Genomic DNA, 21,322 nt, shown 5'->3' with positions numbered 1-21,322 from the left:
CACCAGATACTCCCATTTTGGAACGCTTGCCCAAGTGATTACTCTCCTCTCGAGAACAACCATTTCACCTTGGGGCATACTGGGACCACTCTTCACACGTAGTTTGGGACATTGCCATGGTTTCTTGTAGTTTTCTTTTCAATTTTTGTTGTGGAGTGACTTTCTGTTTTTGTAGTTTGTTTATTGAATGAGTTAATGAGTTACTTAGCAACAGCTCTGTGGTTTGAAATGGCCGTGGCTTAAAAATTACACACAACTCTATGGAAAGAGGCTGCAGCCGCTACCATAGACCTACAATTGCAAGCCACAGCCAAGTAATTCAAACAAGTCCCAAGTAGGAGACTAGGCTTAGAACATTTTATTTGCTAAGCAAAAAGTACCAGAGTACCAGTTTGAAGAAGCATTCACTGCAAGATGTTCTTGCTGGTCATCAGTTACGCTTAGAACATTTTATTTGCTAAGCACAAAGTTCCAGAGTACCAGTTTGAAGAAGCATTTACTGCAAGATGTTCTTGCTGGTCATCAGTTTTTTTTACACAGTGAATATTTTCCATGCTTGCCATGAAATCGGTTCCAAGGCTGTAGGTGAGGAATTTTCTGCATACTTTTTCTGTAATATATTTAGCAAAATTGCTCCCAATTGGCTGTATAGTAGTACCATACCACTTGCCTTCAGTATTCAGATGACATTGGTATATCAACAGAAGTGAGCCCGTTACATTTTTTTGCGATATATTGTCATTTGTTCGGTCAGGTACTAAGGAAGCCCGTAGTGCTGAGAAAGAGCCACTGTCCAGTGCCCGCCAACGGAAACTCTCCAGCTCAAGCGAAAAAGGCCCTGAGTTGAACCGCATGGTGTCGGCCATGTCCACATCTTCAGATACACCCGAGTCAAAGGTCGGTGATGGTGATCAGCAGAATACGCCAGCGGTGGCATTTTTACCGATTTACCATTTGTGCTTTTTTGACGTGCTAAGGTGCAGTGTCGACAATTTTGTTTTGTCAAGCTCATGAGAAAAGGTTGCTAGGCAGTTTTCAACTTTAAAGGAACCATGTAATAGAAATATTTTATGAAATTTCAATAACTACCCTTGTAATTGCCCCTTTGTGTTTCAGTGAACCTTGTTGTAAATTGTTGTTTTACTATTTTAACCCAGATTTTGGAGCTTTTCTGTTTGTATGCTAATGCACATTTGCATATTCATGAGCAAAACTGTGATATCATCCCAGGCACTGAACCTCAATGTTACACTGATTTGTACATAATGAATGTCTAGATTTTTGACCACACTGCTATCGTAGATTTCATTTTCTTTGGCAATTTATTGTTGCGTACGTTGAAGGCAATGAAGCCAGTGAGCAAGCTTTTCCAAAAGTGTTTTCGCATAGCAAATTTCAAGTTCACAATTTGAACATGAAAACATGCAAACTGAGCAGTGTCTTCCTGGATTTACCTCAAGGCAAAAGTGCCCTCACTTGTCCGCATATGCTTGATCAATTTTGGATGCTTTGATAATCCACTTTTCAGTTCTCGTAACTCAAAAAAGATTCCATGCAGTCTTCATACGTTGAGGAAGAGTGAAGACATACACTAAAAAGATTTCACGAAAAAATTATTGCCTGGTTCCTTTAAACTTGCGCAGTGGCAAGCTCACATTATAGTCAGGAGTGCATACTTAGCGCATGGGTTTCTTGGTTTAAGGAGTACCCCATCTAGCAGACGAAGATCTTGATGATTTCTGCCGTTCACACAGTAACCAATAGGTTTCTTTCAATCAGGTTCAGTAATTAACACAAATTGTCCGTGCCACTTTTGAACACTAGTTAACTAATTAACCCCTTGACGATGGGAACTTTTTTCTGAAAGCCGAGAATTCCAGCCTCGCTTGGCCACAAAGGCCACCTGCCAAACTGCAAATTCTCTGTTTGTGGCCCTGCGTGCTCTACAAGCTTTGAATTACACAGTGAAAAGGCTCATTATTCGTTGGCATGCGGCTCTACTCACGCTTGCACATTCCCGTTTCCTCTTTTCAAAGTGGGGACTATTGTGAAGCTGGTGATTATGATGCAAATTCGGTCTTTTCATTTCTGGGCTACACACAAAGGCCAATCACCATATATACAAGAGCCAGGGTGTGCCTTCTTTCACCGTGTTCGCTCGAGTGTCGGCCGAGAATAATAGCTGAAAAGCGGGCTGAGGATCTCAACTTTTACGGCGGCTTTTACCGTCATCCGTCGCGAAGGGGTTAACAGACGTACGTGTATGCTGCATTGTGCATATTATGAACATTCAAAGTGCAATTCAGATAAGTTATGCTTTTTTCTTTACAGGAAGAAGACGAGGACGTTCTGAAGAGTTTCAGTTTCTTCCGAGTAATGAAGCTGAACTCTCCAGAGTTGGCCTTCATCATCGTGGGCGTGATATGCTCCGCCTTCAATGGGGGAGTGCAGCCGGCATTTGCTGTCATTTTCAGTCGTATTCTCCAGGTATTCAGAGAAAGAAAGAAGATCTTAGATGTTGTGTTTACTGCGTTGCATTGTGGGATCTTATGAGTCGTATGGTCCAGGGTTGTCCAGTCCAGCTTGCACTTTTTTTTCCCTCTGTCACATGACTCTGTATGGATGTCCATTTTTTCAGTTCATGAATATTTCTAACTGAGCAAAAGCAATGATGCCACTTTGTTGAGAAATGAACAGAAACGTCCTGGAGCTCAGTTTTGTGACTTAGCTGAAAAGAGAAGCAGTTACATCGAGCAAGGAACGACAGGTCACCGGCCAAGAATGCCATGCGATATATGGGATTTGTGACTGGTCCCCGCCTCATTGGCGCTCAGCAGGGACAGTTACATGTAACTGAGCAGTTGTTTTCCTACATAAGAAGCAGCATGCGACATTGGGGTTTGCACTGGTTGTATGAACGACTCACACCTTGGCATGCATATTAACTTTCATGGAATGGTTTTCATGTCTTGCTTTTTTGTAGACCTTTGCTCTCCCAGTTGACCAAGTCCGTGCTTCGGTCGTAATCTACTGTATTCTTCTCTTTAGCATTGCCGTCCTGGCTCTGATCACCAATTTTATAGGGGTGAGCTCATCTTTCAATTGACCCTCCTATGAGTGACCCTCCCCCATCCATTTTGTTGATGCCTGTCACAGTGTTGCATTCGAGTCCAGTCACAAGTCCCTTCACAAGGCCAGTCATAAGTAACAGGGTGAACACTGAGAGAAAAATTCTTTTGTTGCAGCTTATTTAAATTGGCGTAAGACTGAAGGACTTGTGATGGACTTATAGAGACTTGCAAGGACTTGTGATGGACTTATAGAGACTTGCAAGGGCTTGGATGGATTTATAGGGACTTGCAAGGACTTGGATGGATTTATAGGGACTTGCAAGGACTTGTGATGGACTTGAATACAATACTGAGCTGTCAGTATCCCAGAGATCATCCAGGCTGCCTACAGTGTGACAGTGTCTACATCACAAAAACACACTGCTCCATGGTCATGCTCGCCCACATGAGTCGTTCGCTGCGCAGTTGTGATTGTGCCCTCTTGTGTTGGCCACCCCTGACCCCGTTCTCATTTTCGTTTTGCTCAATTTCCCTGTTTTGCCCATGTGCATTAAACCTCCTCTATATCCGACAAGGCAGTTTCACATTTGCAGTTCTTGTGTGTCCAAGGAACCTCTTTCCTATAACTGGCTCTGTGTCTTTGAATAAAGAACCTGAAAAAAAAACCTTCAAAATACACAACAGAGAGCATTAACCCACAGTCGGTCGACACTGTGGGTTCGTGACTCTCCACATACATCTGTCATGACTAGAATACTCGACTGTCACAGTTTTCTAACAGTCAAAGCCAAACAGTCGGAAAGCCTCTCCAAGATTCCTGGTTCCAGCTGTAAAGGTTCCAGAGCCTCAATATCTACCCAGATGATATCACCAACTAGTCATGGGCTGATTGGTCTGTTCACATCTTCTGTTTACAGGGCGCGGTGTTGGGCAAGTCAGGTGGGGAGCTGACAATGAGACTGAGAGGGATGATGTTCAAGGCTATGCTGCGACAGGTAGGATCGGCATCCCAGAAAACTGATTAAACTTGTTTTTCATTTTGGCTCAAATGATCTAAAAATGCACAGAAGTTTTTGTGTGTTTACGCATGGGCGAGGAGGCCAAACCAGGGCGTGACTGGAGATAGTTTAATCCGGAACCATTGTTGCCATAACATTGCTGAAACCCTCATCAAAAGAACTTGGGTTGCTTGACAATCGGACTAGTCTTGGCAACCATTCAGGTCGGTCGGAGACTGAAAGCCTGACCAATTGTCCGTTGTTGCCCACGATGCACAGTGCAGGGAAAAGCGGAGATCACAGATTTCTCTTGATAGTGTTGCACTGCCAAAATGGATCAAATTATCCAACATCTCGATTGTTTCTGTCTCATTGTTGGATGTGGGTTTTAGACGAGACTTCAGGGCTGCTGCCTGTCCACTGTGAATCGGCACACAGGTCCCTTAAACACCCAGTGAAACTTTCGTGAAATAAAGTCACGTAAGATGCGTCTAGTTTCCCCATTTCTTCATCTGCCTGTATGTCTCTCACAGGATATCGGCTGGTTTGACGATCATAAGAACAGTAGTGGGGCACTGACCACCAGGCTCTCCTCTCAGGTCTCGCTGATTCAGGGGGTGAGTCAAGTACCTTTCCACTCTTCCTCCAGTAAAGATGCAAAATGGTCCAAGATTTTTGACGCAATCACCCCAAAAATTATGCCAGAATTTTTCGCTTTTGATGACTTTGTGTGCAACAACATTGCACATTGACTTTCAATTTAGGGATCAAAGCTCCAAGCAAACTAATCGTGGGTAGACTCTAACTTCCTCAATCCTTCTAAATCCCTTGAAATGTGGATAGATTTTGAAGGATAAGGGAGGATTAAGCGTGGCAAATTCCATTAAGTCTCTTCTCTAGCCGCTTCCCACCTAACAGTGTCACAGTGTCCTGGCTGCATTTACCTTGTGCAATGCAGTGAACTGGTACAGATCATGAAGCCACTCGAGTGATGGCATTAAAGGTGACTGTTGGTACCTTCTTACCCTTTAAAGGTGACTGGTGACCGATTTGGCTTCATAACCCAAGCTTTCTTCAATATTGGCGTGGCCATCATCATCGCGTTCATCTTCGGCTGGCAGTTGACGTTACTCGTGCTGGCCTTCCTCCCCCTGATTATGTTCGCAGGCCTCATCCAGACCAAGTTCCAGAGGGGCATGGCCGCCACCAAGAAATCCAGCAACGAGAACATTGGCAAGGTTAGGGCTGTCCAAAATTGCCCTTGTGCGTGGCATGCATGTGAGGACAGTGAGTGTCCTCAGAGCTTACCTGTGATCCACTTGTGAGGACCTTCAATGTACTAAAAACTCACACATTACCCCTACATGAGGATATAGGCAATGTCCTCAGATCTTTGCATGGAAACTGCATATGAGGACAGGCAGTGTCCTCATATGCAGTGTGCAGTGTGATATGCAGTGTGATCTGAGGTCACAGTATCTGTGCTGATGCATTATAGTCAGTTGACCCCATGTCAGAGGTCATCAACACAACAATGCATTGGCTGGTCCCCATGTTTGAGATATTTGAGCAGTGCGTGGTCCGGGTCAGAATGATTTTGAAGGGCCAACCACAGTGTTTCCTTGTTGATAATATTTCATTGAACTAGGTGAATTAGGTGGTCACGTAGTCACGTAGTCCTATTTTCTCACAGCCAGCAGCAGTCTCTGTAAATAATGTTCCATTGCTCCCTCTTTTTTTTTTCGTTTGTTCAGATCGTAACAGAAACCATCGAGAACGTTCGCACGGTTGCCAGTCTGACCATTGAACCGGCTTTCATACAGAAATATATACGGCTAATGGCCAAGCCTTACAGGTAGTTTACCCCACCCACTGCCCCAAAAAATGTTTATGAGTTCCAAAACAGAATTAGTTAAAAATGAATGCCTTTGAGGACAGAGTTTGGTTCCACTGAATACATGGAAACACCCACTCATCCCCTCACAGTTTTTTGGACTTTTGCACTGGCCAGAATTTGACGGGTTATTCCATTGCCTCATGCCATTTTATAAGGATATGAACTTCCAACAAGGGGTAAGAGAGAAATTACTTCGTTTTAACCCTTCACTTTTAACTTCCATGACTTTTGTCTCTTCAAACAACTTCAGGGATAGCAAACGGGATGCTCATCTGTCTGGCATCGCGTACTCCATTTCGCAGTGTGTGATTTTCTTTGCCTATGCTGCGGCGTTTCGTTTTGGGGGCTGGCTGGTGCAGAATTGCTACATGGAATTCCAAAACGTCTTCTTGTGAGTACTTTGGTCCCTGATGGGCAAGCCTTTGTTTCTCATCGGCTGAAAAATCTTCCTGAAGTCAAGCACTGAGTGTTGTTCGACGTTACCCGTTTTCCGGCATTCTGCAACCTTCAAATCATCCGAAACATGGTGTTTGATTTCATAGGACATCGGATTTCTGTAACATAGAAATCCAGTCACCACAAGTCAGTCATGAGGCAGTCTAAAGTCAAGTGTCAAACTGTATAGATGAAATTTGATGACATGTTTTTGTCATCGTTCTTCATCCACTGACCTTAACTTGTGTTCATTGGTAGGGTGTTCTCGGCCATTATTTTTGGCGGGTTTGGTCTGGGTCGGGCCATGGCCTCAGCACCAGACTACAACAAAGCTAAGTTTGCAGCGGCGTACATGTTCCACCTACTGGACAGAGTCCCACCTGTCGACAGCTACAGTGACAAAGGCCTGAAACCGGTGAGATGTTTAAAAAATTTACTTCGTAGTGTTTTAGAAAAATTTTTTTGAAGTGTTTTGTATGCAGTTTAGATTCTATAAAAATGAATAATTTTCCTCCAAAGTTATTTTTCCACCATCTTTTAAGATTATTTATTAAATTTATTTTTAGCTCAAGATGAATTCGCACAGTAATAAAAGTATACAATTTCTGTGAAGTCGCAAGCTTGAAAAATCTCATGTGTAAGTCAGTCTGTGTTCCATTCAGAGTAGAAAACTTTTATGATTTCCTCTCGACTACAATTCCTGCGATGGCATTTTCACGACTTGTCCATAATCCGTTTTGGTGGCATGGTTTGACAGGAGGAGTTTCAGCCGGAGATATCCTTTGACAAGGTGCGCTTCCGATACCCGACCCGCCCAGACGTGCCCGTCCTGCGCGGCCTGACCGTCTCGGTCAAGCCGGGAGAGACCCTGGCCCTGGTGGGCAGCAGCGGCTGCGGGAAGAGCACCACAGTGTCTCTATTCGAGCGCTTCTACTCTCCGACTGCTGGACTAGTGGTGAGCCCCATGATTTTGATCGCATTTCTCAGTGTCTTCTCAAGAGGAGAGGAGGAACGTAAGCAGGGTCAGCAGCCATTTGTAAACCGCTGGTTGGTTTTGCCCGGTAACCCATTCATAACATATTAAAAAAGTGGAGGGCTTGTGTCATAAAAATAACAGGGTAAATGTTGTAATGAAAACTTGAGAGAGTGGCGTAAGTCGAAAGTCGTGTAGCAGAAAAATTAAGCTGGACGGCAGAGCATCAAAGCACGATGGCGCTCCACCAGAAACCTCTCTAGGGGCATGCTAACTTCTGTTTCTTGTTTCATCTTGAGAAGTCTTGTCAAAACCTTGTGAATGTTGAAGGGTCTAGGAATGTTACAGGTTTAAGAACCCTTTGTTTGGATTTTGCTCCTTGCCGTCTTTGACAGAGCTTGGATAGTAACGACATCAAGGTCCTGAACACAGGCTGGCTGCGTTCTCAGATTGGCCTGGTGTCCCAGGAGCCTGTGCTCTTTGACCTTAGCGTGGCTGAAAACATCGCCTACGGGGACAACTCCCGGGTGGTTCCCATGTTGGAGGTCATTGAAGCGGCCAGGAAGGCCAACATCCATGACTTTATCGCCTCCTTGCCTGAGGTGAGTTGAATCATGGCCGATTTTATCGCCTACTAGTGCTCAGTGACATAATGTGTTTGCCATTGACGTCTTTGGTCTGCCATCTTGATGCTAAGCCCTGGTCAAAATGAGGTTTGTTGTCTGCGACTTCAATCTGCATCCTGCGTAAACAGGGGAAAAAAGCCCTCGGTGGAAGGTGTAGATATGGGCACTGTCTCAAGGCAGAGAGTGAAAGCTTGAAAATGGATCTATTGGTCTTGCGCATAAATGCTAGAGGGCGCTGTGGAGTTTAATAATGGAAGTCGAGAGCATGTCTGAATCAACTGGCTAAGGCTGCCAGTAACACATACCCCTATGGGCAGTGACCGCAGCCAGTAGCTAGAGGCTTCCATAAAGTGCATGTTGTATTGAGGCGCAGCCATAACATGTTGATGCAGACTTGGGCTGTGGCTGTATCAGGTGCATCTGTGGGAGGTAGCTGCAGCCACTGTCTAAAGATTGGAACACAGCCCTTGAGAGGCTGGTGCCATGACTTTTCTTTCTATTCCCTCCTGGCTTTAAAAGGAAGGGAGGTGAGAACCAGTCTCTCTGAGAGCCTTTTCTGCGTCCAAGCTCAACAACCATTTTTAAGTGTCTATTTTTTCTTCCAGGGGTATGAGACGCGAGTCGGGGACAAGGGCACCCAACTCTCTGGAGGCCAGAAGCAGCGTGTGGCCATCGCGAGGGCGCTGGTCCGTAATCCCAAGATCCTTCTGCTGGACGAGGCCACGTCAGCCCTGGACATGGAAAGCGAACGGGTGGGTTGGGATCCTTCGGTTCTTTTCCGTTTTCTTTACAGTTTTATATTCAAGAGCTTAAAAGTTTTGTTATCTTTGGAAAAAGAAATGTAGCGCAAAAAAATGGAGGAATTGAGCTGGTGCCTTTTACACGCGTTATTTGCATGTTCCATAACCCGTACCAGCTGCCTGGATCCAGGCTGGGACATTTTTAAATCTTGACACTTTTCCCCTCAACCTGAAAAGAGGTTTGTTGTTTAGATGTATTTCGGAGGATTTTACACGTCCTCCGAGTTGGCTCAGTGCTAATTCACATTACAGAGGTTTTGACTGCATTCGGGTTGCACCCTTTTTTTATGGAAGTCACCCAACACAAGGCCCCAAGAGGCCGCTCAAGGTGAAAGAAGAGAAGTAAAAGCCTAAGACATTTAGAACCGCAACTGTTAGTTGCAAAGGTTGGAATACAGTGGTCACTCGGGGGTGGATTTGTTTGGCCGCAGGTGGTGCAAGCGGCCTTGGACGAGGCCAAGAAGGGGCGGACCTGCATCACCATCGCCCACCGGCTCTCCACCATCCACGACGCCGAGAAGATCGTTGTCATCCGTCACGGCAAAGTGGCCGAGATGGGTCGCCACGAGGATCTGATGCAGCTGCAGGGCCAGTACTACAGCCTCTACACAGCCCAGGACATGCAGAGTTGAGCTTTATATGTCTTACAGGGCTCCGGTTTCACTTAGCAGAAATATATCACTTAGCAGATTTGTGCACTGAACATAAGCTGGCAACCAGTCACGTGCAGTGCATATTGGTTGATACTTACATGAGCTGCTTTCGAAGCAAATAAGGCCATGCCTGAATTTATTGTCTGCAGCTTAGACTCAAACGGAATTTCAAGCCGCAGCTGAGTAATGCAGATATGCCCTCTCTTCTGTGCAAAGCAAATTTTTGCGCTTACCAGGTCGGTGACATTGGCCTTTGGAGGTCAGATTTCTCAGGTTTCCCAACCAGCAGTGCGTGTATTAGGAGTCTAGAAACTAGACCATAGAGTGTGTGTACTGTAAAACTAGAACTTAGGCTGTGTCCAGTTTATCTGGCTGCGACTTGGAATAATACACGACTCTATGAGAATTCGCTGCCGCCTCATACCATAGGTTCCTGTGTAATTTTAAGCCACAACCAATTAAGTTGGACATGGCCTTACATACTCTTGTTGTAGAGAAATTTTCAGACGAGTGGTGATGTGAATGTGCAAACTCTTTAAATGGGTAAGAAAGGTGAAAAGAAACTATCATTGATCAAGCAGAAATTTTTACAAAATACTACTGAAAATGTGGACATTTTAGTACATATGCAGTGATTTGTTGAACGTGAGAAATATTGTAATCTTTGTCCTCAGCAGCAGAATGGTTTTAAAAGCGGGGGGGAGGGAGCCCTGCCCATGAGACTGAAAAGAATACATTATGAAGTTGCAATGTACCTCCAATGGCTGGTAGGCCTATAAAGTGGGGGGAAAATAACTACCTCTGGCAATGGCCCCGTGGTTCTGCCACCGTTGTTTTGTATATGTATGCTTGTGGTAATGGAATATTTTTCAGTCAATTAAAAATTGTAAGCGCAAGAGTATGTCGCAGAAAGCGTGTACTCATGTTATTCTAATTCTGTCAATGCATTCACTTGGGTAATGTTTATATTTCTACCTCTAAAACTGTAAGAATCTGTACTTTTGGTACTTTTTTGCAGTTTGCTCAAGTGTGTATTTTCATTTTAACCTCTTGCTGCATATGTGGTTACATTTCATGTTGGAATTGAGTCCTTTGCCGGGTACACTGCTCCTGGTGTCTGCTCCTTGTGCATGTTCAGATGAAAGCCAGTTTTGTAACTATTTGTGCACATTCAGATGAAAAACAGTGACTGGTATGCATTAAGTCATATTAGTGCAAATAAGGCATCACTGCATTTTGAGTATGTAAACCATGCCATTGACTGTATACAGAATTGCACAAGTGTAAACTTTCAATGCACTGTATACCAATTTTAGGGCTTTACTTTCTTTGTTCCAGGTGCATAAATGTCAGGATGTTATATTTAGTTAAAAGTGTAGAAAATATTCCTTGTATGACGATCTTGTAGTGCAAAATCTGCATATATTGTTGGCAAAAGAGAGTGTATATAAAACATGACTGTATCTTTTCAGTTACAGGTACTGTAAGATCGAGGGGAAGTGAGTATAATTTTGGGTATTGGATCTTAAACTTTCTTCTGAAGCCAGTGCTTCTCGTTCTACGCACTTAAAATTGCTCATTCACAAAGGTTTCATGACTGACAAGTCTGATTTTTTTCCATGGACTGATTTATATGAAGATGAATGAGAACATCATTGTCATTTGCAGTATTCCTTTGTAAAGTGAGCACTGATTGATCCACATTCCACAATTTTACCCAGCAAAGTTTTTAAACAGGTGTGTAGAAGCTCAAACTGTACGTAACTTTTATTGTAACTTGCTGCTCTTTGGGGTATTTGCAGTTTTGTGGTCACCTATCATTTGCCTCTATTCTTGGTTCATACTTTGCAGCTTATTTGAGAAGGAAATATAAATGTGATTTTCTGAAAGGAGACCTCCGTTTAGTTTAGGGTCATTCCTCCGTTTGTTAACTACTGAAACACTGCACCCCCAGCAAAGTAAATTTGTAAAAAAAAAACATTTCCCATTTGATCAATTTTTACGAGTCTGTATTTTGGTTCCATAAGTTTTACCCTGAAAAGAAATTTTTTCATGAAAATCATGACGTTGAAGTAAAAAGACAACTTCCAACTGTCTTTGTCACATGTATGTTCACATTGTATGTACACATGGTTTTGTTTGTATTTGTCTGCCAGCGTATGCTATCATGCAGCAGCCTCTTTTTCTTGGAGAGGGGCGATCTGTCAAACAGCAATGAAAAGTGACACTGAAACCGGCCTGATGTACAATATGTTACAAAGAGGTCTTTATGTACCGTCAAAAAGAGATACTGTGACTTGGTCAAATGCCGACATGGCTTAAAAATTAGAGATGGAATCAAGTCGGACCACAAATCAGTTCATAAGTCGGACCATAAATCAGTTCAGAACTAACGAGGGAAACAATGAGTAGGGAATGAGTTGACTAAAGGGCTGAATGACTCGTACCTGACTTGTGATGACTGGATTCCATCTATTCAAAATTATGGAAGATCATCAGAAAGACTGAGGGCTGTGTGGCCCGGTCTCCAGTAACTTCGAGTTAGGTCAACATTGCATGACTGTCAACACTCTCAAATTGGCCATGTGAAGTAAGTCCTGATCTTTACTACTGACCATTTTACAGGAGAGGACATGTAAAAATGGTCTAGCTACAAGACACGTGAGCATGACTGACAGGGTAAGCACCTCCATTTTCACTGATTATTAGAAATGCATTTCCAAAGTTCAAATTTTTAAGGATCACATTTTTAAGTCATCATTTCAGAATATGGCGCTGCGTTAAAACTGTATTTACAAGCTTAACCACTTCGGACCGGGGCATTTTTCAACGTTGAGGATGCTGGGCCGGCATGACTATCATTTTTTCTGTTTTCAAAATCCTTCAACAATTCATCATTCCATTTAACAGTCGTTTATAGCCGAACGGAGTAATCTTCAGGCACTACTCTAAGTTGACAGGTGACCTTCATTGACACCCGAATATTTCAGCCAGGCCTGCAGCCTTGTAAACAGAGCCCAGATTGTGCGGTGTCACACAGCTGTCTTTTGTTCACGAACCTGGCTCAGTGCACTGCTGACCTCTTTTCAATAGGGGCCAGATTAGCATGCAGCGGTGCTGTGTGGCTCATCGCTGCGGTGGTGGAGAGCTTTTGTCCCCGGTGGTAATCCGCTTGCTCTAAATACCCCAAACCCTGGTATACGGTTTCAAAATAATGCTGGATTATCACCACTTTTGAGAGCGAAAAATTCCGGTCATGCCCAGCAGCCTGGTCTTTTGTTCGGAGTACGGTCTTTTGTTACAGGGCCCTGTTTCCTTTGTCCGAGTTCGGAGACCCCGGCCACACATATAAACCATACGGCTCCGATCCCGGAGTCCCCGGCTGGTAGTGGTTAATAGTTTTCGAATACAAATGAATTATTTACAAATCAGATTTTGCTCAAAATATATCAACCCCAACTCCTTGGGGTGTGTGTGTCAAATTGTAGAGGACTGAAAACATAATTCTAACTTCTACGTAAGTCAATCTACAAAAACTAGTTAGTTTTATCTTCCCTTTATGTGTCAACAGGCTTCAAGCCCACACACTAACTGGTGGCCGTCTGACATCTGCTTAATATTTACTGATGGTATCACGTGTGTTGGGGGCAGACGTCAATCAACTGACTTTTTATGGCCGCAGCATTTTCGGGGGAACTTGCAAACCCAGGTCGTGTTCTAAATGGGAAAGGCATTTGAAACGAGAGTGCAGGGGTCGGATATCCTTCACAGACCATCCCCCATATCTGGAGGCACGTAGTCATCTGTTGGTGGGCCTGTCACGTAAACAGAGTACAGCTCCCTCCCTACATCAAAGCAGAAATGAACCCAAAAAAATAATGTCAGTGGCATGCAGTAATAGGCCACACCACGGTGTAGCCAAAGGCAAAATCGGCCAGTGATCTTGGGTAACCATTCCGGATTTCGTGAGCAAAAGCAGGAAACAGAAGTTGCAGGAACAAAACATGTCGCCATGACAACCCAAAGGCGAAAACAGTTCACCCAACAAACGAGGAGTAGCTTTTTGTCAAGAGAGCTAATTGACCGCTAAAGACACTGTTCTTGTGAGTTCCATTCCAAGATGGACATTTGTTGAAAATCACGGTGGGCGATGTGACGGCATTGCCATGTGTCGTTAACTGACACTTGTGAAAAAATCGTAGTGCAAAGCTGACAACCTGTATGACTACACAGTTTGATTAGGGACCGTGACCCATTATTTTCTGATCTGTAAGACTGCAGTTTGATTAGGGACCGTGACCCATCATTTTCTGATCTGAAAGCCTGTATGACTGCAGTTTGATTAGGGACCGTGACCCATTATTTTCTGATCTGTAAGACTGCAGTTTGATTAGGGACCGTGACCCATCATTTTCTGATCTGAAAGCCTGTATGACTGCAGTTTGATTAGGGACCGTGACCCATCATTTTCAAATCTGCGTATTCAGGGACTTTATCCAGCAGACTCAAATATGAGTAAGTGTAATGGTCACTCACCAATCTTTCCTATAAGGTCCACAACTTCAAATGCTTTGAGTCGCCTGTTGATGACATGCTGGATGAAGTGACGCAGCCTTTCGTCAATGTTGGAAGGCAACTTCACTTGCTGAGAATTTGTCTAAAAGGGAAAAAAGATGTACATGTAAGAGCCGAATTCGTAAATACGTTTTTCTCCTCATAACGATGACATAAATGAGAAAAAAGCAGTTGTGTTTACCCTGCTTTCATAGTCCAGTGAGGAAGTGCATCCCCCAAGAAGGCGAATGTATACAAATATAGCGCACCACACATCGTAATACTCGTCATCACGAACATCTTGTTCTCTGCCTGATGAACAACACAAAAGCAAAAATATGGTACTAAGTGTGCGACAATCAAAACGCATATGTCAGAACCAACAAGATTGTCATAAATGAAGTGGTATTTCCAAGGATTCCGCTATAAAGAGCCAAAGTCAGAAAAAAAAGAAGAGTGGACAACAAAAGAAAAAGACAACTGTGAATGCAGATGGGACACAGCCTCGGTAACGTTAGATGTGACAGGCGAAGAATTCCTCCACCCTCAAAAAAAAAAAAAAAAAAGAACTTTGATATCACTTTGTGCCATCAGGAAAAAATTCACCAAAAGTGTATCTTATCTTACCCGTGATCCTCTTGGATTCGCCAAAATCGATCAACCTGAGGCGTACCCTGTCCAGGCTCGGGCTAACCAAGATGTTGTTGCCTGCAAGAAGTTAAACATTGCACCACTTCAAGTAAAATACGGTCAAATATGCTACCGTTTCCAATAGATCTGGGTCTGCAGGTGACCAAGTGCTTAGGGCTTGTGACTCCTGCTCAGTAGGTCGGCGGTTCGAATCTAGCTGCTGGCCAGAAGTTGTGACCGTCAGTGAGCCACTTAAATAAGCCCTACTTGTACTTGCCCATCTTTACCCAGGAATATAAATGAGTATCAGCATTAGCTTAGGAGCAACCTGCAATGGACAGACATCCCATCAAGGGGGACAGGGGGTTGGGGAATGCGAGGGAGGCTGGAATACAAATATTCTGTCGTATCAAGCCAAGGAAGCCAGGGATAAACATTGGCGTGATGAGCCTCACGGCTTGAAACAGACTTGCTAATAGGGGAAGCATGAACACTACATGTTAATTGTGTTGAATTCTAAGAACTTGTTGAAGCCTGTTCCGTATCGCCATGTTAGAAGAGATTGAAGTCCAATTATAAAAACTGAAAGAATGAACTGACAAGATGAGAGGTTTACCGTGAATGTCTTTGTGTATAATCTTCAGGCCATGCATGTAAGCCAATGCTTGAAAAAGCTGGTCCATCAAACCCAGCGCCTGCATCTGGTCAATGCGGAAGTTGCGTCCTTCCCTGAAACTCTCCAGCGTCCGGAAGCCAGGATTGTACTCCGAGAGGAACATGATAGTGACGTCCGTCCGGATGAGGCCCAGGAAGCGCACGATAAAAGGAGAGCGGTCGGTCAAATGGCACCAATTCACTGCCTCGTTGACTTGAAAATCTTTAAGTTTGATCTGTAAACGAACAGTTGCAAAAGTGAGGGCTTTTCGTGCTCTCCGTCTTGGCGTACATCAGCATGCATGCTCGGCTTTGTACAATGCACCCAGAGTATGCGCCATCTTCAATTAGTTATAAGTGGGATGTAACAAGGAGAAACGACATGTAAAAGGGGAAGTCTATGGTTCGAGAGTAGAAATGATGATCTCTAGTTGATACTTTGAGTTTTGATGATTATGTTAGAGCTACTGGTGGAAACTATTCGCAAATGACAGGCCTGTGATTTGAATGCTTTGCCATGAATAACAACTTGTTGCATGTACTTACGTATTTGGCCACGGCGTCCTGTTTGGTCCTCTTGTCTCTGATGATGCTAACCTCACCATATGACCCTTCCCCTAGTGGTGGGACCAATTTGTCGAACTCTGCGTTTTCCCGATAGTTGTTGTTGTTGATATGCAACTGTTAAACGTACAGAGTTAAAGGAAATACCTGAGAAGTGTATTTTTTTAACAGCAGCAAATAACATCTCACAAAGAATTCGTCCCAATGATATCCCAATTTGTAAAATGAGGCTGCTAAGCAGGCAGTCTCAATAAAGTACATGTACATGTATATGGCAAAGTGCACCATAAACACACACTCAATTATGAAAGGAGGGCCCCCAGAATGCTACACAAAAGGCAGGCTGATGACTTGGTAAAGAAATTTGACCAAGAGAAACAGCTGAAATCAAATGTACATGTAACTGCTAGCTTCGCATTCCAGCCACTGCGAAAAATAATCTAAAAATGAAGGGGCACTAATTCAGAAATGAAAAATGTTGAAGTTTTTCATCAAAATTCTTTGCCTTTTTTCAGACACTGACCATAGACTTTGTGCGCAAGGTGAGATGGTTGTCGCATATGAACTCTTTCTAAAAAGGTGCAAGTACCAACCTTTTCGCCTTTCAACAATATTCCATCCTGTCCTGGAAGTGTCAATCCCTGCTTTCTTATCTCATCTTGCTTTTCAGCAAAATTTTTCAAATCGGCCAGACTGCCATAGTTCACCCCTCCACGCAGCGGATCTCTGGCAAGGTCAGGCTGGACTGCTATGTTGTCCAAGGTTTGCTGAATATTAGGCTGGTCCCGGAGATAAGTAGCGGCCGGTGTGTTAGATATGGAATCCCCTGCTGCATCCAAGTGAACCTGGGCCCCACTTGGGCTGCCATGCTCGGGCAAAACAGGCAGCTCGACTCCGGAATCAATGGAAGCGACGCCTCCTTGGGGCTCGTCCTGATTGGCCTGGCTGTTACCGGCTGCATCTATGCAACTTGGGTCCTGTCGTCTCTGAATTAGCTGTCCAATGCCTTGGTGGTCTCCAGCTTGGACTTCTGATGGGTTACCAACCCTGTCAAACAGGTTTAACAGACTCAACACTTTCTGATTTGCATAAACAGTCACAATAATCATTCAAATCAATATTCTGTGATTCTTAACTGGTGCCCAAAACTGCAGGAAAGAGTTCCGTATGAGGATTACACTAATTTTCCCTTAGAACGTTTTAACAGCTTTCAGAAAGTGATAACGTGTCCTAAAAAGTGAAACTTAGCAAAAAAAATTCTGAAGCATTTACTTGAAAAACATATAGCTTTTTCAGACAAGTACGTTTTTGCACAGCGGCATCAAATGTTTTCTGTTTATGAAACTCTTTCCAAACTGTATCTCCAGCCACGACAGACTTTTGTTTGACCGGAACTGATCCAAATATGCTTTTGTTGTTGCCATATTCTCGTGGTCAGAGGCTGTTCCATTTATTGCACTCACGTCTGGGCAAAGGGGCAACTCTCCGTTCACTTTGTACAGGGATTGCATGTTTTCCTCCTTTTTTGCTGCAACATGATACAAGTAACTGAAACCTTTTTGGCACGGTGTGGGAGATACAGTGCATATATAATAAATTTCAGGCATATTTGATGAAAAGGTTAGGAGTTTAGTCATGTCCATGAATGGAACTCTCTCCCTCATGGATTTCCCCCTGCAATGGTTCACCTGCCATTAGAAAGCGACACGCCTTCAACAACATAAAAAGCCAAAGACGGCAGGGAAACTACGGAAGGGGAAGAATTCCACATACAGACGCCAATTATTATTCCCTGCAGTGACCTATTAACCTTCAGAAAGCAAAACATGTCCAGAAAAGTTAAATTTAGGAGCGAAAAAGCCAGGTCGTTTACTTAGAAAAACAGAATATTTCAGACCAGTCCCATGGGGTGTCAAGTGGCATCTGTTTAGATGGAACTGTGACTGATGTGAAGTTAGGTCCTTGTTCCTCGTTCAACATTCAATATTGAACAAGTAACTGATATTCCAGCGAAACTGTTGGACATTCAGGGTGCATACCCCTAAAATTGATGGAGTGCAAAATGAGAAAAGTTAAAACACACTCCCCCACCATGCACATCCTTCCAATGTACTCAGTTTACATTGTACGTGCCAGATCACAGTGATGCATACACAAACAACTTTCTTCCACAGAGGGAATCAAGGGCAACAGGTTTTCGGGGTCAAACAAGTCCTGAACTGTTGGCGACGTTTTTTTACTGCAGTTTCATTATTAAAGGGAAAAATGGTTGTTTAAATACATGTACTTTTTAAATACCATTTCATTGAAACTATTCCAATCCATCGAAATAATATGCATCAATCCCATGCCCGTTGAATCCATTTCAACCTGGGCAAGGCACTATTTTCCACTTTCGAAACCGCTTTGACTAAAGTCTCATCCACGGGGCACGTATGTTTCAGAGGGAAATTATTAACTGTGCATGTCCCATTTTTAGGGTCATTTGCATGCGTAATAAGGCCATGGGAATTCATGTCAGGTAAACAGCTGCTTCGTTTCATGAAATTTACATCTTATTTTCACTTTTTGGAAATAAAAATTCCTGCCCCAAATATTTTCACGGTAAGCTAAGGCCTTTTCCTAACGTGTTATGTGAAAGTAAAATTGAGAAATAGTACCAGAGTAGTCAAAACTAGTGATTGTTGTGAAAAGCTCTTTTCGTAAGCGGTAGCGTGTTTACGTTTTGATGCGATTTTTGAAGGCTCTAAACAAAGAATTGGAAGTCTTCCTAAAGTTTTCAAAAGTGGACTGTGGTGGAGGTGTGAAGGTTTTAGATTTGCTGATGGTTTTCCGTTTCCGTTCGTCCCACATAATCTTACAGCCTTGTGAGCGTAAGAATTTAGTGACTCGGGGACGAAAGATGAACACAAAAGTATAATAAGTTTACTATTGAAGCCGAGGTCAATCTGTCATTATGAAATTGCCAGGAAAATGTTGAAATTTAACGTATATATTGCCAGTTTTACATGTACTATCCATGCATGAACCACATGAACATGTACACCGGCTCCGTCGAAAATTTCCATGTACATGTACGCCGCAGTACGCATGTACAACGTAACAGGCCGCAGTATACCGTGCATGATACGTGGCTGGATTGGTTTTGTGCATGTAAAACACGTATAGATCGCGCTGCGCAGAAGTATAAAATATAACTCATGAAAGTTAACCAAAACAAATCTACATGTAGCTACATAGAACTGATTGTACCATGTCGTATGCAGTGTCTCACTGTTCTGGGAAACTTCTAAAATTGAGAAATTTAGTGGAAAAAAGACCAAGTGATCGATTGAAAATGGAAATAATTTATCATCTTAGCAACCACTTTGAGGCTAAATTTCATATTTATGTAGCATTTCTTTTCCTGATTCAGTCGTATTTTTTCTCCGATTTAAGCCTTCTGGAGCACATACAAAGAGTTTCAATGTGATCGTTCGTTAACTTTGTGCAAACCATAGACCTGGAGGAGAAAAATACAATGGACTGCCAACTCCTGCGCTGCGACCGTCACGTGTCACTGCGCACGTAATTTTGCCTTGGAATTCTTTATTTTTCATGTTTTTCGGGGATAAAATAAAAACTCAACCCCCTATTTGTATCTTTAAGCGCTGCTTCCAACAACTGCACAATTATTACCTGGAAAATTATGCCATTTCGAGTATTTCTGTGTTACGCATTGTGCTGCATGCACAATTTAACATACAGAGACCAGCAAAATGGAAGCTGTCGGTAACTTTGACACTTCCAATTGACACAAGATCGATGTGCACCCGCTGGAATTGGCAGTCCATTGTATTTTCTCCTCCAGGTCTATGTGCAAACAAAGTCTTCAAAAATGAGAAGGCTCAACAGAGGATTGGCAAGTTGCTAAGGACATTTTCATATGGTTCAGAGGGTCCAGTCAAGTAACCGCCGCGCAGTCGAAGTAATAAGTTCCACATGCCGAATGGGAGTGAAACCGGGGAAAGTGAATATGTCACACCACACTTTTCAGAAAAAACGTTGCATCCTGTCTCCACTTTTTCTCATCATATATCATCTCAATAAAAGTCGGACATTACAGAAATGCTGGAAAGACACGAATTCTGGACCGACAAACATTTACGGATGTTGTTGGGAAATACTTCGAAAAGTTTCTTCACTCCCCATAGACTTTGTACACAACTGCGGAAGTGGAGTCATGAGGTCAGCATGCAACATTTTTCCCCACTTCTCTCAAATCGAAATAAAATATCCATACCCTATGCCCTGCCTAGAGATCAGGCTAACTTGAATCTGATCTCATTGTTCATGCAGTGACGACTTGTAAGTTGTAGCAACCCGGGGCCTGCGGTGTTTTTCGGGGTCACACAAGCCCTATTATAATGTATTTGGCGCAGTTTGTTTCTTGTCCCCTTTGCACTTTACCGCTTTTAGGTTTTTTTTTCATGAATTCTTATTCAACGTTGAACGTCCAACGTCAAACCAAACTTGGGAATAAGTAGGGCCTAGGTCCTAGGCCTAACTAACTTCACACCATCATGGATTCTGAGTTTCCATTTTACAAGTTTTAAGACATAGCTACGCTAGTAACAGTTATCCCCTGACACCTGTAGCTACGTACAGCAGCAAAAGTTCACAAATTTGAAAAGTTTTGATCGACCAAACTTCATAATCATATAGTGATAGGCATGGACATGAATTCAGATGTTTTGTGTGGGTCTAGGCTCAACGTTACTTACTGAACCGATGAGGCAAAATCGGCAGCCATTCTTTCTTCCCCGATTTGATCCATGGTTCCTTAAATAAGGCGGCTTATTACGCGGCCGTTAAATCCCGGCAGAGATCCAGGTTGTGCGCACACAAACCACGGCAAACAAGCTGCCACCCTTGTTGTATGTAGTAGATGTAGGCTACTTGGTAGCACAGTACAACGCCGAACCTCAGATCCCTGTGCACAGACCTATGAAAGCTATCCGGCCGGGGTTGTCAAAATCAACGCTATGGCTCCTTGAGATGTGTAGGCCGAAAAGCCTATGTCCTAACTGGCACTTACGATCGCCGGCTTTTAATCTTTAAAAAGCAATAACTTGATTAAGTTCTAGCCTAGCTCTTGTGCCATCACGAATTAACTGGTTAAAGGCAGGCCTTTCTTACGCAGCATATACATGTACATGTAGTGCATGTAATGATGTAGGCCTACGTGGGGTTGAGGTCGACGGTCATGGCAGTGTTCGTGTTGTTGTAGATTAATTGCACCATATGGCAGACTAGCGCCACAAGCAGTATAGTCAGCGTCACTCGTAGGTTGTTTGGGTATTCATCGCACATTATGTAAAAATGCACAAAGGAGAGAGAAAAAAATATGGCCCGGTGTTGATCGTGCGACAAGCCTCCCTCTTTCATTTTTTCCCGCGTCTTGGAATTCCCCGACATACTGTTTGCG

General features: G+C 43.4%; 2 protein-coding genes across 5 annotated transcripts in view; one reads left to right on the top strand and one right to left on the bottom strand.

Annotated features, from left to right (window-relative positions):
* LOC110975177 (ATP-dependent translocase ABCB1-like) overlaps window positions 1-11,562 on the top strand; it is a 28,254-nt gene extending 16,692 nt beyond the window's left edge. For all 4 annotated transcript variants that reach the window (XM_022227407.2, XM_022227416.2, XM_087147849.1 and 1 more), the window contains 13 exons: window positions 755-897; window positions 2,332-2,487; window positions 2,984-3,085; window positions 3,989-4,066; window positions 4,603-4,686; window positions 5,104-5,307; window positions 5,824-5,924; window positions 6,217-6,357; window positions 6,660-6,816; window positions 7,159-7,356; window positions 7,770-7,976; window positions 8,606-8,752; window positions 9,232-11,562. In XM_022227407.2, coding sequence (XP_022083099.2) covers window positions 755-897; window positions 2,332-2,487; window positions 2,984-3,085; window positions 3,989-4,066; window positions 4,603-4,686; window positions 5,104-5,307; window positions 5,824-5,924; window positions 6,217-6,357; window positions 6,660-6,816; window positions 7,159-7,356; window positions 7,770-7,976; window positions 8,606-8,752; window positions 9,232-9,432 — 1,919 coding nt within the window. In that variant the 3' untranslated portion in view covers window positions 9,433-11,562. The remainder of the gene's footprint in view (window positions 1-754; window positions 898-2,331; window positions 2,488-2,983; window positions 3,086-3,988; window positions 4,067-4,602; window positions 4,687-5,103; window positions 5,308-5,823; window positions 5,925-6,216; window positions 6,358-6,659; window positions 6,817-7,158; window positions 7,357-7,769; window positions 7,977-8,605; window positions 8,753-9,231) is intronic.
* A 1,289-nt stretch (window positions 11,563-12,851) lies between these two features.
* Window positions 12,852-21,317, bottom strand: LOC110975191 (mitogen-activated protein kinase kinase kinase 14-like). Its single transcript, XM_022227428.2, has 8 exons — window positions 20,619-21,317; window positions 16,449-16,902; window positions 15,838-15,972; window positions 15,254-15,527; window positions 14,635-14,715; window positions 14,210-14,319; window positions 13,990-14,110; window positions 12,852-13,298 (listed from the first exon to the last, which is right to left on the bottom strand). Exons 1-8 carry the CDS (start codon window positions 20,669-20,671, stop codon window positions 13,219-13,221), a joined length of 1,308 nt encoding a protein of 435 aa, XP_022083120.1. The 5' UTR covers window positions 20,672-21,317; the 3' UTR covers window positions 12,852-13,218.
* Between the last annotated feature and the right edge of the window lie 5 nt (window positions 21,318-21,322).

This window comes from Acanthaster planci, linkage group LG17 (assembly GCF_054643075.1).
Source record: "Acanthaster planci isolate LZ-2023a linkage group LG17, COTS_SCS, whole genome shotgun sequence".
In the NCBI taxonomy this organism is placed as follows: domain Eukaryota; kingdom Metazoa; phylum Echinodermata; class Asteroidea; order Valvatida; family Acanthasteridae; genus Acanthaster; species Acanthaster planci.
The sequence above is the reverse complement of the archived record's forward strand: the minus strand, read 5'-3'. Positions and strand labels throughout refer to the sequence as shown.

Bases quoted from the DNA above. Each gene is read 5' to 3' on its own strand.
- LOC110975191 (XM_022227428.2), bottom strand. From the start codon at position 20,671: ATGGATCAAATCGGGGAAGAAAGAATGGCTGCCGATTTTGCCTCATCG. The intron at 15,973-16,448 runs GTTGGTACTTGC...TACGTTTAACAG, and splicing joins TATTGTTGAAAGGCGAAAAG to TTGCATATCAACAACAACAA. The intron at 14,716-15,253 runs GTAAACCTCTCA...AACTTCTTGCAG, and splicing joins TATACACAAAGACATTCACG to GCAACAACATCTTGGTTAGC.